The sequence below is a fragment of the Chlorocebus sabaeus genome, chromosome 23 (genome assembly GCF_047675955.1).
Source record: "Chlorocebus sabaeus isolate Y175 chromosome 23, mChlSab1.0.hap1, whole genome shotgun sequence".
NCBI lineage: Eukaryota > Metazoa > Chordata > Mammalia > Primates > Cercopithecidae > Chlorocebus > Chlorocebus sabaeus.
This window is the reverse complement of record NC_132926.1, coordinates 1,539,288-1,555,333: the sequence shown is the minus strand read 5'-3', so window position 1 is coordinate 1,555,333 and position 16,046 is coordinate 1,539,288. Positions and strand designations below refer to the sequence as shown.

At 57.7% G+C, this 16,046-nt stretch overlaps 1 protein-coding gene across 1 annotated transcript; it reads right to left on the bottom strand.

The window, feature by feature from the left end:
• Nucleotides 1-3,602: 3,602 nt before the first annotated feature.
• SCGB3A1 (secretoglobin family 3A member 1) lies at nucleotides 3,603-5,213 on the bottom strand. Its single transcript, XM_008015552.3, has 3 exons — nucleotides 4,955-5,213; nucleotides 4,105-4,373; nucleotides 3,603-3,764 (listed from the first exon to the last, which is right to left on the bottom strand). Exons 1-3 carry the CDS (start codon nucleotides 5,109-5,111, stop codon nucleotides 3,741-3,743), a joined length of 450 nt encoding a protein of 149 aa, XP_008013743.2. The 5' UTR covers nucleotides 5,112-5,213; the 3' UTR covers nucleotides 3,603-3,740.
• Between the last annotated feature and the right edge of the window lie 10,833 nt (nucleotides 5,214-16,046).

Below are 16,046 nucleotides of genomic sequence, written 5' to 3'. Positions count from 1 at the left end.
CTCCACTCCTCACCTGTTCAAGTTTTATCATGCGGTTGCAGCAGTGCAGCCACATCTTCAGTCAGGATTCACTTCTGATTCAAGTTCTCTTGTTATTTCTACCACATCTGCAGTTACTACCTGAAGCCTTGAACCCCTTGGTTATCCATTAGACTGGAATCAGCTTCTTCCAAACTCCTGTTAATGCTGGGGTGTTTTTTTTTGGGGGGGGTGGGACAGGGGCTTGCTTTGTCACCCAGAGAAGGAGTCTCACTCTGTCACCCAGGCTGGAGTACAGTGGCACAATCACAGCTCGCTTTCTGGGCTCAAGTGATCCTCTCACCTAAGCCTCCCAAGTAGCTGGGACTACAGACATGCGCCACCACACCCAGCTAATTTTTAAAATATTCTGTACAAAGTCTTACCTTGTTGCCCTTGTTCAAGGGTGATCTTGAACTCCTGGGCTCAAGGGATCCTCTTGCCTCGACCTCCCAAAGTGCTGGGTTTAGCCACCATGCCAGCCATAAATTAAAAAAAAAAAAAAAAAAAAAAGCTGGGTACAGTGGTTCAGACCTATAGTACCAGCTACTTGGGAGGCTGAGGTGGGAGGATCACCTGAGCCCAGGAGTTCAAGGCTGCGGTGAGCTGTGATCGCATCATTACACTCCAGCCTGGGTGACAGAGTGAGACTCCACGTCTAAAAACATCAGGCATTTACAATTATACTTCCAAGTGTGATCTCGAGCCTTAAGGTTTTACTTACTCTTACATCATCAGCATCTTCTTTTAACTTTGCCAGAAATCTGACTTCAATGACGGTAACTTGATTACACATCTGAGTTGTCACAGAATATGCACAGAAGGGCCTCAGTAGAGCAATGCCGCCAATAAGAGAAGTTTAAAATTATTTTCACAGTTCCTCTTGTCCTTGGGGTGGACCCATCCCAGGGCGTAAATTAAATTACTACATTTTTACATTACTTAGAATAGTTCCTTGGTGGTTAGGCCCCCATTAGAAACCAAGTTAAGTTTATTTGTTGTCCTAACTTCCACTTTTAGAGGCTGCTTTAAAGAATTTGCGTTTGGTCTTTTGTGGCAATATAAAATATTTTTCAAATAGTAACCATTTTAAAACATTTTATCCTTGGGCTGGGCGCCATAGGTCATGCCTCAGTCCCAGCACTTTGGCCATAGCGCTCTTGCCTTTGAGGGGTCGACTTTTGTTGTCTCACACATCCCTGCTGAAGCATGTGTACCTTTTCCCCGTGATACACACCCTGCGGCTGGGAGTCGACCGCGGGGGATGCACCACCACAAGTCCACCCGAGACATGGCTTCTGGTTTTAAGTCCCTATTAAATGTTTATTTATGAGAAACTGAACTTGTCAGACTCTTTCTTCAGCCCCTTAGCTCCCTGGGTCTTTGGGAGCAGGTCTGCATATACCTGCTCACTGACGAACAGTATCTTTGGGACCAGCACCTCCAGGGTTATGTTGGTCTCTCCTCCAGGAATCTACAGAAGGAAGGAAGCTAGACGTTGCAGCTGGTCTTGGAACTTCAACTGGTATTCGCAGTTTCCCTTTTTTACTAAGCACTTTGCTTTCCCCCTGTCGTTTTCCTGGAAAGATTCCAGGGGTGGAGGGTAGCAGGGCCATCTCGGGATAGTACCACAGCCCACCCACCGTCAGTTCCAACAAGCTCTACCATGTTCTCATAATGATTTACCTGGATGTTTTAATCCAGTTAGTTAAGGAATTGTTAGCAGACAACCTGCAAAAAGCCTGGATATATAATACTAGGGGAGGTGGGCCTGGGGTCATGGTGGGGTCAGTGTCCCCATGACCTTGTGATTCTCACTCTTGGTTCACTGTTGTCCAGACAAAAGCCTTCCCCACCCCGTGAAGATTCACAGCCCTGCAGGGCCTTGGGGGCAATGCGTGGATGAGATTTCATGGCATCTGGATCCAGGTGGCTTCTTCCCTGTTGTGGTTTGCTTGTAAACTCATCAAAATAGCCAAACTTTTTATTTTACTGTATTATGTATGTATTTTGAGATGGGGTATCTCTCTGCTGACCAGGCTGGAGTGCAGTGGTGCAATCACGGCTCACTGCAGCCTGACCTCTCTGGTTCAAGTGATCCTCCCACCTCAGCCTCCCGAGTAGCTGGGATTACAGGCACAGGCCACCATGCCCGGAAAACTTTGGTATTTTTGTTTTGTTTTGTTTTAGACGGAGTCTCACTCTGTCACCAGGCTGGAGTGCAGTGACACGATCTTGTTTTGTTTTGTTTTGTTTTTACATGGAGTTTCACTCTTGTTGCCCAGGCTGGAGTGCAGTGGCGCAATCTCCAGCTCACCGCAACCTCCACCTCCTGGGTTCAAGTAATTCTCCTGCCTCAGTCTCCCGAGCAGCTGGGATTACAGGCGTGTGCCACTACACCCGGCTAATTTTGTATTTTTAGTAGAGATGGGGTTTTCCCATGTTGGTCAGGGTTGGTCTCAAACTCCCAACCTCAAGTGATCCGCCCACCTCGGCCTCCCAAAGTGCTGGGATTACAGGTGTGAGCCACTGCGCCCAGCTACCATCTTGGCTCACTACAATATCCGCCTCCCAGGTTCAAGTGATTCTTCTGCCTCTACCTCCTGAGTAGCTGGGACTACAGGCTCGAGCCACCATGCCCAGCTAATTTTTGTATTTTTAGTAGAGAGGAGGTTTCATCATGTTGGTGAGGATGGTCTCGATCTCTTGACCTCGTGACCCACCCTCCTCAGCCTCCCAAAATGCTGGGATTACACGCATGAGCCACCGCGCCCCCCCAGTTTTTGTATTTTTTGTAGAGACGGAGTTTCCTCATGTTGCCCAGGCCGGTTTCAAACTCCTGGACTCAAGTGATCCACCTGCCTCGGCTTCTCAAAGTACTGGGATTACAGGTGTGCGCCACTGTGCCCAACCAAAAAAATTTTTTAAATCTTGTGTGAATATTCACGATGGTGGGGGGGAGAAGCCCTGCTCAAGTCACCTGGAGCAGAGTCATTTTTCCCGGCAAGGAAGTTTACTGGGAAGCTTCCCCTGAAATGGACGTGGATGTCTGGGTTCCCTGGGCACCTTCCCAGCAGCACTCGGATCAGTGGAGAAAAGGTGGTCTCTCTGGTAGAGCAGAAGGAATCAAAGCCGCTAGATTATGTGAACAAAACCAGCAGAAACCACAGGGAAAACAAGCCCAGCAGCGAATTTCCTGAAGCCCTCATTCCTTCCCCATTTCCGAGGAAGAAATCTACAATTACAGAGGGAAAAAAAATAAAAACTTTCAAATTTTAGCAACAAATGGGTTTGGCGCGTTTGCATTCTCGCCAGTCTTCAAGGAGTAGATAATTTTTATGCTTCTTCAACAGTTACTTTATTATTAGTTATTCTAAATTAGTTATTTAGTTATTTTATTCCTTCTTCAACAGGAAGAAAGACGTCCGTTTTGCTTCCAAATCCAGTTGACCTCTGACGCTGGCCCCCTCTCTGTGCCACCCGCAGACTCTCGCACCCTCCCTCTCTCCCTCTCTCCCTCCCTCACAAAATCTGGGACTTGGCACCCTCGGTCCCCCACAGGCATCAGCATTTGGGTGAGAAAATATCAGGCTCAGGCTGCTCTTAACCACGTTTATTGAGAGGGGCCGGGGAAGGGGACGGGACGGTCCGCCCCGCAGTGGGGTTTTCAGCCCCCGCGGATGGGCAGCGGCTTGTCCTCAGGTGTAGCTGCTCCAGTCGGCTCAGCCAAACATCGTCAGGACCCCCTGGAAAGCAGAGGCCGAGCTTGAGGGCCCCAACCCTGCCCCCAAGAACTCAGGCGAGGGCGCGGCAGCGGCCGGCTCTGCCGGGAGTGGGAGCGGGGCGGGTCCGCTGGCGTCTCCCGGGACGCGCACCCGCGCGGGGCCACCTCGGCCTTCCCCGCCCCTGCAGCTCGGATGCGCCCCACCCAGTTCCCACCGGGAGACCCAGGCTTATCCCAGGGACAGGGCTTGGAGGGCCGGACAGGAAACAGCCGTGACTAGGGCCTGGACACCCCTGGTGCAATTTTGAGGCTGGCCGGGAAGGGACGCCGGTGCAGGAAGGTTCCCGGGGTGCCCACGTTACCAGCAGCGTCTTCAGTGCCCCCATGGCCTCGGGGCCCAGCTCAGCCACACACTTCTGGGAGCCCTCTACGAGGTGGTTCACGGGGATGCCCAGGCTTGCCAGCAGGAGTTTCAGCAGGTTGAGGGTGCCGAGGGGGTTGAGGGCGCCGAGGGTGTCGGCCGCGGTGCCCAGGGGGTTGGCCAGGGTCCCGGCCGCGGCCTCTGCTCCCGACTCCAGCTCATTGACAGGCTGGGCCACATGCTTGGCCGAACCCACAAAGAAAGCAGCAGCTGCAAGCAAACAGGGAGGGGTCACCGCCTGCGCGCGGGGGTCCCCAGAAGGCGGGCCCAGGACGCGCCCCCGCGGAGGGCGCCCAGGAACCGTCGCGCCCTGCCCGGCTCCCTGACCGCCCTCTCCGTCCTGCGCCGAGCCCGGGACACAGGGGGCCTGGGGAGGCGGCCCCGCGAGGACACGCTGCAGGGACACCGGAGTGGCCTGAGGGTGGCCGGAGGACCGGTGAACTCTGTGCAGGCTCCAGGGCGGGCCCCCAAGGAGGGGACACTCGCGCTGCACCTTGCAGGATGAGGGGACGGTGGCCAGACAGGGGACAGACGGCCGTCCCCAGGCCACGGGCGGCCCCTGTCCTGGCTGGAGGCTGGAGAGAGCCCTGAGAGGAGGGAGGCCTAGGGCTGCAGGCGCGGGGAGCGCAGGCGCGGGGCCCCGGGACCGGCCGCGGGGTGGCGGAGCCCTCCGGGCGCTGGGCGAGGCTGGAAGGACCCTGGGATCCAGGATCCGCGCAGGCAGGGGCGGGGCACAGCGGGCGCCGAGGCCTCAGGCCCCACCGTGCGGGCCAGGAGCCCAGGGCGCTCACCGGAGCCGCAGGACAGGGCCACGCAGAGCCCCAGGAGGGCGGCGGCGAGCTTCATGGCGCAGGGGCTCGGGGCGCGCTGGGGACCTGCGGATGCCCGGGCCTGGCCACGAGGCTTCATATACCCGGTCCTCGCCCCTCCAGGGCCGGCCTCGCCCATGCTCCGGAGAAGCCCTCCCCGCTCCGCTCATGGCCGAGCCCTGGCCAACTTCCTGCTGCGGCCGGCGGGCCCTGGGAAGCCAGTGACCCCTTCCCTGCCTGGGGTACTTCCTCTTGGCAGGGGCTGGGACCCAGAGCTGGGCCTTCTGCGAGCAGGCGGGCCTGGCCTTTGTCTCCCCGAGGCCCACCCGGCCCGCACCTTCACTTTGCGGTCTGACCCCATGGGCCTCACTGCAGGGCTGGGCCCTGGTAAGGCGGAGGTTCCCTCGCGCCAGAGCAGGTGCGCGGGCGGCACAGGTCGGTGATCCCAGACCGTGGCAATGTCAGGCAATGAGGGTCCTCGTGGGTGCCTTCTGGGCTTGGGGAGGCCGAGGTGGAGGCGCCAGAGACGGTCAGGCCTCACGCCTGGCCACCTCGCTGGCGGGGCCACAGGCAGCCATCGTGCAAACAGAACTGGGGCGTTTTTCTGTCTTCGAAACTAGCCTGGACACCAGTGGATGGGCCTGGTTTATTCCAGAGTCTCTCTAAATGTCCTCACTTGTCTGTCACTGCAGAAGTATGACAGATGGAGAGCAAAACACTTTTTGAAAAGTTTTGTAAATGATACATACATTAATTTACTTTTAGCCCTTTTTTTCCCCGTCTATTTTTTGACCCCAGGCATCGAGCATTGAGTGACTCACTTTTTGGTTCATGGCTGATCTCAGCATTCGTTGGTGCAAAGCCTCTCTTTTATTTTGTAAAGCGTAGCTGGCATGCATGGTAAACCGGCTCCTGGGTGGGAAGACCTGACTCTTCAGGCAGTGTCCTGGGATTCCTTTGCCATGGCTGATAGCATGTCTTATCCCTCAGCCACCCGGAGCTACTGCGGCCTCCTCCGCACCTGCAGACAGTGTGGCTTGCTGACTGTCATGAACAGGTGCACGCATTCACATTGTTCTGTTCATTTACACTTTTTTTTTTTTTTTCCGAGACAGAGTCTCACTCTGTCGCCCAGGCTGGAGTGCAGAGGTGTGATCTCAGCTCACTGCAAGCTCCGCCTCGCTGGTTCACACCATTCTCCTGCCTCAGCCTCCCGAGTAGCTGGGACTACAGGCGCCGCCACCTCGTCCGGCTAATTTTTTGTATTTTTAGTAGAGATGGGGTTTCACCGTGTTAGCCAGGATGGTCTTGATCTCCTGACCTTGTGATCCACCTGCCTTGGCCTCCCAAAGTGCTGGGATTACAGGCGTGTCGCTTACACTTTTTCTTGACTATTTTGTTTGGGGGATTTTTGCATTATAAATCTGGAGTTTGGTTGTGTTGTGTTTTGTTGGTCATCATGGAAGTAATTTTAATGGGAAATACATTTTCTTTTTAAAAAAATTTTGAAATTAATTCCTTTTTTGGTGGCGGTAAAGACACTGTCTTGCCATGTTGCCCAGGCTGGTCTCGAACTCCTGAGCTCACACAATCCTCCCACCTCAGACTCCCAAGCAGCTGGGACTAGAGGTGAGAGCCACCACACTCAGCGGATTTTGATTTTTTGTTTGTTTGCTTGTTGAGACAGAGTCTCACTCTGTCGCCCAGGCTGGAGTGTAGTGATGTGATGTTGGTTCCCTGCAGCCTCCACCTCCCAGGCTCAAGTGCTTCTCCCACCTCCACCTCCCAGGAAGCTAGGGCTCCAGGTGCACACCACTATATCCAGCTAATTTTCTTACTTTTTGTAGAGACAAAGTCTCACTATGTTGCCCAGACTGGTCTTGAACTCCTAGCCTCAAGCAATACTCTTGCCTCAGCCTCCCAAAGTGCTGGGATTACAGGTGTGAGCCACCACACCTGGCTTGATTTATTTTTATTTTTTGTAGAGATGGAGTCTCACTATATTGACCACGCTGGTCTCAAAATCCTGGCCTGAAGCAATCCTCCCGCCTCAGACTCCCAAGGTGCTGCGATTACAGGTGTGAGCCGCCCCGCATGCCCCATCTCCACCATCTTAAGGGTACGTGCCATTAGCATTAAGCAGATTCACGGTGTTGTGCAAACGTCACCACAGTCCATTTCCAGAACTCTTTTCCTCCTGTAAAACTGAAACTCTGAGCCCATGAAACAACTCCCCAACCCCCTCCCCCAGCCCCTGGCACCACCATTCTGCTTTCTGTCTCTGAATTTGGCAACGCCCAGCACCTCGTGAGTGGAATCGGGCAGTGTTTGTCTTTTATGTCTGGCTTATTTCACTTAGCATGATATCCTCAAGGTTCATTCACGACCTTCAGAGTTTCCTTCCTGTTTAGGGTAGGATACTACTCATTTTCTTCACCCATTCGCTTCACCTGTGGGTGGACGCATAGGTGCTTGCGTGTTTTAACTGCTGCTGTAACGCGGCCATGAACACGGCTGTACAAATGCCTCTTTGAAACCCTGCTGTTGGCTCTTCTGGGTGGCTCCTGACAGGTAGAATGGCTGGAGCCTGTGGTACTTGCATGTGTCATTTGGCGAGGATCTGCCATCTCTCCCACAGCAGCGGCACCACGTTGCCTTCCCAGCAACAACGCACAAGGGTCCCAGTGTCTCCACATCCTCATGATGCTTGTTCTTCTCCTGAGCAGGGTCTGGCGCCTTGGCCCAAGCAATCACAGTGGACGCATCTTGGGAGCTGACTTTGGGGCCACCTCTCCCCGCGCTGCCTGGGGACCGGAGAACACTGACTGTGGGAAAGACAGGTGATGCGGAAGCCAAGAGGAGGGGAGGCGGTCATCCGTGGGTCCCCAGCAGCGCTTGGGGTCCTGGCCACTCCAGCGGCCCCTTGCACCTGCCTCCAGGGATTCTTTGTCTTCAAAATAGCCTTGTTCCCCCTTCCGGCTCACGGTGCCTGGGGTGGATCTGTTCCCATTTCCCACAAGCCGGCAGGGTGGTGACAGGCCCTCGTTCTCATGTGCCCCAAGATTTCGGATTCCAAAAATCCATCCCCCAGCTCCCCAGAGAAGTGTGTCCCCGTTTCACCACTGACAGGGCCAAAGGATGGGCTCTCCTCTCCTGAGCTTCCGTGGTCACCCCAGGCTGGGCCAGCCCCTCACCCCACACTGGCTCTGGGGACCACGCCTGGCGAAGCCTCTGCAGCAGCTGGGGGTCAGGCAGGCCGAGGGTCTGGCCTGCATCTAGACCTGCACAGCTGGGTCGGCGGCTGCTTCTGTATTCGTTTCCTGAGGCTGCTGTGACAAGTCACCTCATACCTGGTGGCTGAAAACAACACATTTACGCCGCTCACAGGTCTGGAGCCCAGACGTGCAACGTCACAGGGGTGAAGGCGAGGTGTCTGCAGGGCTGGAGGAGCTGATCCACTCCTGGCCTCGCCCTGCTTATGGGGGCTGCCAGGGCCCCTTGGCTGGTGACCGCATCACTCCAGTCTCTGCCTCCCTGCTCACACGGCCTTCTCCTCTTGTGTGTGTGTGGGTGTGTTTGAATGTGCATGGGAGTGTGTGTGTGTGAATGTGAGTGTGTGCATGTGTGAGAGATGGACAGTGAATGAGAATGAGAGTGTGCATGTGAAGGGGAGTGTGAGTGTGAGGGTGTGTTTCTGTGAATGTGTGTACAAGTGTGTGTGGATGTGAGTCTGTGTGTGGGAGGGAGAGTGTGGGAGGGAGGATAGGTGTGGATATATGTGTGTGTGTTTGAATTGTGTGCAAGTGTGTGTGAATGTGTGTGTGTATGGGTGGGTGTGAGTGTGAAACCTCTGCCGCCATCTTGTGAGTGTGTGTGGTGTTGCAGTTAGGGCTCACCTGGGTAATCCAGGACAGTCGTCTCCTCTCACTATGATGCCCCCAGTCAGGCTGCTGAGACTGTCCCTGCTGAGCTTAACATTCTGAGGTCCCAGGAGTTGGGGAGTGGATGGACCCGGGGCCCGCCGTGCCCTCTAATCGCTGCCCTTTGAAGGCCAGGCCAGGTGAGGCTTCCAGGGTGGGTGTCAGAGTCCACCCAGCATGGGACGGGGCAGGTGCGCAGCGTCGTCACATCAGCCTGGCCTTCCCTGCCACTCCTGCCCGCAGCCCCTGTGGGCACAGCTCTGCCGAGGCACTGGGAAAGTGCTTGGCACTGTCTGCAGATGACACGGTCAGCCTGTCCTGGGCGGTGTTTGCAGGGCATCTTTTGGGCCAAAACAAACACGCACACCTTGCTCACTCCCATGAAATGCAGGAAGAGCTGGAAGGTAAACAAGCACTTTGCGGTTCTGGGAAAGGGGCCAGATACTGAATTCGGGGCCTGCTGAAGGACCTCAGGGCCTTGGAGCAGGGTACTCAGCCCCTGGGTGCCCCTGCTCGGGGAGCCTAGAGGCTCACGGTGCCTCCGCCCGGCCCACTGTGGTGGTGCTTCCACAGACACCTGTGGAGGGCTGTCCAGGCGGCAGATGCCCACTCTGGTGCCCCCCTCCCTGATGCCCCCTCTCTCTCTGATGCCCCCACTCTCTGTGATTCCCCCTCCCTTTGATATCGCTTTTTCTCTGGTGCCCTCTCTTCCTAATGCCTTCAGTACATAAATTATTAAGCAAACTGGGTTGAACTCCGGACACCCATGCCTCTCTGATGTGCTCACCTGGGCAGGTGAGTGCAGCTTCCCCCCAGAGCAGGCATCTTGGTGACTGTTCACTGCTGTAGTTTTCTGGGGCCCCTCCATGCCCACCTCTGCCCTCCTGGGACAGCTGGCTGTCACGTGGTGTCCTGGCGGCTGGGCCCTGGCTAGGTTAGCCCTCCATGCTGTAATGATTTTGGGCTTTGTGAGGAGTCTGTGGTGCTGTTCCAGTGGAAACTGCTCTTTGTTCTATGTCTGCGGGCGCTGGACCCCGGCCCTGAGACTCTCCTCCTCACTCCTTCTGAGCAAACTTTCCTGCCCGAAGGTGGGGACTGATGGGCAGCCCTGGTGTCATCAGCTGGCACCCTGTGTTTCCCGATGGTCCTGGGACCCTTTTTCAAGGGACTTGTGGGGGCTCCTGGCCATAGCCTGGTCTCGGCCCCCAGCCCCGGCCAGCACAACCCCCAAGTCCCCCCCGGGGAAGTCCTCCTGGCCAGGGTCACCACAGCGGCCAGCGCAGACCCCCCTCACACTGCCCTGAGCAGGCCCCAAGGACAGGCGGCCTGTTCCAGCAGGGACTCCGGGGCCAGGCTTCTCCTGTGCCAGTGGGAAGTGGTTTGGTGGGGAGCAGGCTGGGGTGTGGCAATGCCTGGCAGGTAAGGCCAGAGCAGGGAGTGCTGCTGGGCTCTCCCAGGCACCCTGGCTCACCTGCTGGGTACACAGAGGTGTGGAGCCCTGCCCAGGGTTGCCCCATGAATCCCTGCCAGCACCCCCTGCACAACCCCCGTCCTCCTTCCTCATAGCTCGGCCCTGTGGGCCCTGGGGTGCTGGGCAGTGTCGTGAGCACATCCTGAGTGCCCCACTGTGGCACCGTCCCGGGGGTCAATACTGATCTGGCTCTCAACCACTTCCTTTTCCCCTTCCCTGTCCGGGGCCCTCCCACCCACAGGGCCCCGCTGTGGGGAGGGGGAGTAGGTTCCTGCCTTGTGGGTTCAGGGCATTTGGTGAAAGTGACAGAAAAGCTGACCCACATGGCTTAAGCAAAGACTGAAATTCCAGGAATGGCTCCGCCTTCAGGCAAAGCTTGATCCAGGCTCAAAGGATGTCACCAGGACCTCATACCTCATTCTTCTCTGCCACCTCACAGCTCCCTTTTTTCTATTTGTATTTTTTCGACAAAGTTTTCTCTGTCACCAGGCTGGAGTGCAATGCCGCAACCTCGGCTCACTGCAACCTCTGCCCCCTGGGTTCAAGCGTTTCTCCTGCCTCAGCCTCCCAGTAGCTGGGACTACAGGCGCCGCCACCATGCCCAGCTAATTTTTGTATTTTTAGTAGAGCCGGGGTTTCATCGCGTTAGCCAGGATGGTCTCGATCATCCTGACCTCATGATCCACCTGCCTTGACCTTCTAAAGTGCTGGGATGACAGGCATGAGCCACCGCGCCCGGCCTCTCAGCTCCCGTTTTTTAGACAGTTGTCCTCCTTGGAGTGAGAGGCAGGCAGCCAGCAGTGCCAAACCTCCGATACTAATTTGGGCCCCGGCACACAAGCGCTGGTGCTATCCCCAGGGCCCTCCCGTAAGGCTTCACTCCACTGCGCCAGGGACCGAGCTGCCCACAGCAGCCGCAGCCGCCAAGGAACACGGTGTCTCATTACGTCCGGCTTCCCTGCTGCAGTCTGTTCAGTGAGGAGGGAGGCTGAGGAAGGGGTGCTGGCGGGGATTCATGGGATGACCCTGGGCAGGGCTCCACACCTCTGTGTACCCAGCAGGTGAGCCAGGGAGTCTGGGAGAGCCCAGCAGTACTCCTGCCCTCCCCACCCCAATACCCTTCCACCGAGGAAAGCACTCCAGTCCACAGAGCCCCACCGAGTCCAGGGGCTGAAGTGGTTTCCTGAATGGAATGGTCCTGGGGTGAGAAGGGCATTATCACCCTCATGATTCAGAAGAAACACAGCTCAGAGAACATCAGTGACCTGCCTGCAGTCCCCTGGCAGTCTGAGATGGGTCTGCACGGTGCCCAGGCCACGCTCCTCACATGCCTAGTATCCCCAGGGGGTGGCAAGGCCCTCCCATTGACCTGGAAGGCACAGCGTCCTGTGCTGCCTCCATGTTCCAGGGCTCGGAGCAGCCAGGCAGGGGTGAGAGTTGGGGGATCAGACCCAGGGGAGGTCCCAGCCCAGACTCCAGGCCAACATCCCACCGTGGCAGAGATGCACTCGCTGCCGTCCCAAAAGCAAGGCCCCGTCCAAGTCTTCCCTTCCGTTACTGCTGCCACGCCGTGGAAACTGGCTGCTGACTTCCAGGAAGCTGGCTGTCCCTAGGGGAGGCCATGTGCTTCTCAGGGGAGCTGCCTCCTTCCAGGGCTGGGCAGTCCTGTGTGGCCCTGCTGCCCCAAAGCCAGCTGTGATGGAGCTCCTGGCAGTGCCTCAGCAGCCAGGGATGGGAGGGACCCTGCGAGCTGCCCAGCTGACTCCACCCCGTGTCCCACAGAGGGGCAGCCCAGGCTGCCAAGGATGCTGCCCCAGCATGTTCCAAATCCCGTCATCCTCTCTCCCCGTGGCTGCTCTGGGCTCCTCCTCAAGCCCCGGTTCAGCCCCAGCACCCTCCAGCCTCCCTGTGCATCCTCAGGTTTAGAGCACTCTGCACTGGATTCAGACTCCACACGTGGTCGCCCGCGGCTCTGGTGGAAAGTTCAGGAGTTTCTGCTCCCTCTTTGGATGCGCCCCTGAGGGGAAGGTGGTGTCCTCCACTCAGCCCAGGAAGGGGAGACTGTCCCCTCTCCCCGCGGTGGCGGCTGCAGCCAGATACTCCTCCAGAGCCGAACAAGGGTGGGGGGAGTGGGGGGTGCTTGCTGACCTCAGACACCTCCCAGTTCGCTCTCAGGAGGGACGCATTTCCCCTACGCACGTTGCTTTGAGGCTGGGCTCACATTTCTTTCTGACAGTCCTGGAAGCTGGGAAGGCCAAGATGAAGGCGCAGGCAGCTCCGGGGGCTGGTGAGGCCCATTCCTGGTTTCCTGACAGCTGACTTCTCACACGGTGGAAAGGGGGCTAGGGAGCTCCTCCTCTTGTAAGGACACTAATCCCACTCCCAGGGGCTCCACCCTCATGACCTACTCACCTCCCAAGGGCCCCACCTCCTAACACCATCACACTGGGGGTAGGATTTCAACACGTGCATTTCAGGAGGACACAAACCTTCAGTCCATCGGGCACATGGGAAATGGGTGGGAGCATGTGGTGTTAACTGTTGCGTGGGTGGGTGGGTGAGTCAGTGGGGGCCACATGCCCTGTTCACATCACTTGGTCGGAAGAGGGGCTTTTACCTGGGTGGGGTCTCCCCAGCACCACTGGGGCCTTATGGCTTTTATCACCACAGCTCTGCAAGGTGGCAGCCATGACTGAGAAACCGAGACTCTGAGGGGAGGTGCTGGGCTCAGGCTCACCAGCTGCAGGGTGCCACGCCTGATATCCCATCCTCTGCTCCCAGCCCTGAGGAGCCCCCAGAGCCCAGCCTGCTCCAGGCTCTCTGCCCAGTGGCAGAGGAGACCCAGGCCTCATTTGGTGGTTGCCAAAGGCACAAAGGCAGCCGCCTCTCAGTGACGCTATGGCCCCCCACCGAATCCACATGCAGAGATCGGGGTGGAGATGGCCCCAGTGACCCGGGGACTGGACAGCACCTTGGACACTGTGGCTGATTATCGGGACTAAGCACACAGCTTCGAGTCTACCGGAAGCTAGGTATAGTGAGCCCCTGTAGTCCCAGCTACTCAGGAGGCCGAGGCGAGAGGATCCCGCTTGAGCACAGGAGGTGAAGACTGCAGAGAGCTGTGACTGCACCACTGCACTCCAGCCTGGGTGACAGAGAGAAACTTTGTCTCAAAAAAAACCAAAAAACAAAAAACAAAGTCGATTTGGGCCTACTGGGGTGGAGTGGCCCGGGAGTGGCAATGGGGTGGGGAAATGAGAGGGAGGGGAGCCTGTGTCGGTGCTGGAAGTTGCTTTTTGGATTCCCTCCGCCCGAGCACAATGAGCATCTAGGGTGGGAGTCCTCCCGGCAGCCCTCTGGTCTCCCAGCCCGCCAGTACCCCGGCACCCCTGCAGACCCGGTCTCCCAGCCCGCCAGGACCCCGGCACCCCTGCAGACCCGGTCTCCCAGCCCGCCAGGACCCCGGCACCCCTGCAGACCCGGTCTCCCAGCCCGCCAGGACCCCGGCACCCCTGCAGACCCGGTCTCCCAGCCCGCCAGGACCCCGGCACCCCTGCAGACCCGGTCTCCCAGCCCGCCAGGACCCCGGCACCCCTGCAGACCCGGTCTCCCAGCCCGCCAGGACCCCGGCACCCCTGCAGACCCGGCCTCCCAGCCCGCCAGGACCCCGGCACCCCTGCAGACCCGGCCTCCCAGCCCGCCAGGACCCCGGCACCCCTGCAGACCCGGCCTCCCAGCCCGCCAGGACCCCGGCACCCCTGCAGACCCGGCCTCCCAGCCCGCCAGGACCCCGGCACCCCTGCAGACCCGGCCTCCCAGCCCGCCAGGACCCCGGCACCCCTGCAGACCCGGCCTCCCAGCCCGCCAGGACCCCGGCACCCCTGCAGACCCGGCCTCCCAGCCCGCCAGGACCCCGGCACCCCTGCAGACCCGGCTGCTGCTCCTGTGCTCCCCCTTCTCTTCTGGGCTCTTCCTCCCGTCTGGACCTGCTGCCTCCCAGAACTGAGAAAGCCACAAAGACCCTGGGCTGGAGTCAGGCTCTCCGTCCCCGTAACGTCCTCCCAGGCTGCCTGGGACTTTGGCTCAACCCCTCCTCAGCCAAGGACACCCAGGGCCTCAGGTGAGGCGTCAAGGATGCAGGTCGCGGGGCGGCTGGAGAAGACCACTGAGGAAAAGATTTTCCCCAAATATCTGATGTGGATGTCTGTAGGACTCTGCACTGGATTCAGGCAGCTAATAACGGAGCTCCTCTTCCAGAGGGCCTTCCAGAGCCATCCTCGCACCCCTGGGGCTGCCCCCTGCAGGCCCCGCCAAGCTCCTTCGAGATTCCTCCTTCTCAGAGCAAACATGTCAGTCAAAGACGTCAGCCCGTCTCAGAATGCCCCTCCAGCCTTAAAATAAGAAACAGACCCAACGCTGGGCTCTCAGGCCCTAGGGCCCCGGTGGCCTCCTGTCCCACCTCCCACTCCCCTCCCTCGCCTGTCCCTCTGGTCTTCCTCCTCGTTCTTCTTCACTCCACAGCAGGGCCTGCGGCCTTTAAGTTCCAACGCCAGGTCTTAGGACCATGTGTGGCTCTGAGCAGCCACCCAGGAGCTCTGCCTGCTGGACACGAACGCCTGGGCCTAAGCAGTGCCCCACGCCATGGGGCAACAGCATCACAGGACATTCGGACATGTCCTGGGCCCCAAACCTCCCTCAAGCAGGTGACTAAGGGCTCTTGGCAGAAATGAAGAGTGAAGGGCTGGGGTGGAGGTAGGAGGCAGAGGCGGGTGGTGGCACCTGGAGAAGGGCTGGAGCCTGAGAGGAGAAGGTGAGAAGGTTCTTGGGAGGCAGGAGGGACCAAGGGGCCCTCACGGTGGGCACACAGTGTAGCCTGGTGTGACTCCTCCCTCCCTGCTCACTGGCTGTTTCCATCCACGCAGCCTGGAGTGAGTGGTGCTCTGGGTGTGAGAAGGTGGCTGGAACCTGGACGGACACTTGAGCCCAGCCCTGAAGGTCCAAGACAGGAAGGACCAGAGGAGCCCAGAAGCGTGAGTGCAGCCCCACTAGGAAAGTGGTATAGGATGGGAGTGGGGAGGTGTTTCAGTGACCACCACACAGGGGCATACTTTGGGCTTGGAGAGCAGCTCAGGCCTGGGCACGGGAGGACTCCATGTTGGTGGACACTTGGGTTGACGCATACGTCAAGGTCAGTGGCTAAATTCAGTCAATTATAATGGAAAGTTAAAATGTCCAAATCCAGCCTGGGCAACACCGTGAGACCTCATTTCTACAAACCAACCAACCAAAACAAGAAAAGCGGCCGAGCATGGTGGCTCATGCCTGTAATCCCAGCACTTTGGGAGGCCGAGGCCAGGAGTTTGAGACCAGCCTGGCCAACATAGTGAAACCCCACCTCTACTAAAAATATAAAAAGTAGCTGGGCATGGTGGCAGGTGCCTGTAATCCCGGCTACTCAGGAGGCTGAGGCAGGAGAATCGCTTGAAACCAGAAGACGAGGTTGCAGTGAGCTGAGATCGTGCCACTGAACTCCAGCCTGAGCGAAAGAGCGAAACTCCGTCTCAAAAAAAAAAAAAAAAAAAAAAAAGTCCAAACCCAGTGTGGGGACTTTTCTGTATTCCCATTTAGATTACAGAAGCAAACACAACAAAAGCAACACTCCTGTCCCCAACACACACACACA

Coding starts and splice junctions, on each gene's coding strand:
- SCGB3A1 (XM_008015552.3), bottom strand. CDS start 5,111: ATGGGCGAGGCCGGCCCTGGAGGGGCGAGGACCGGGTATATGAAGCCT. Junction 4,374..4,954: donor GGCCCTGTCCTGCGGCTCCG/GTGAGCGCCCTG, acceptor GTTTGCTTGCAG/CTGCTGCTTTCTTTGTGGGT. Junction 3,765..4,104: donor GGGCACTGAAGACGCTGCTG/GTAACGTGGGCA, acceptor TCTGCTTTCCAG/GGGGTCCTGACGATGTTTGG.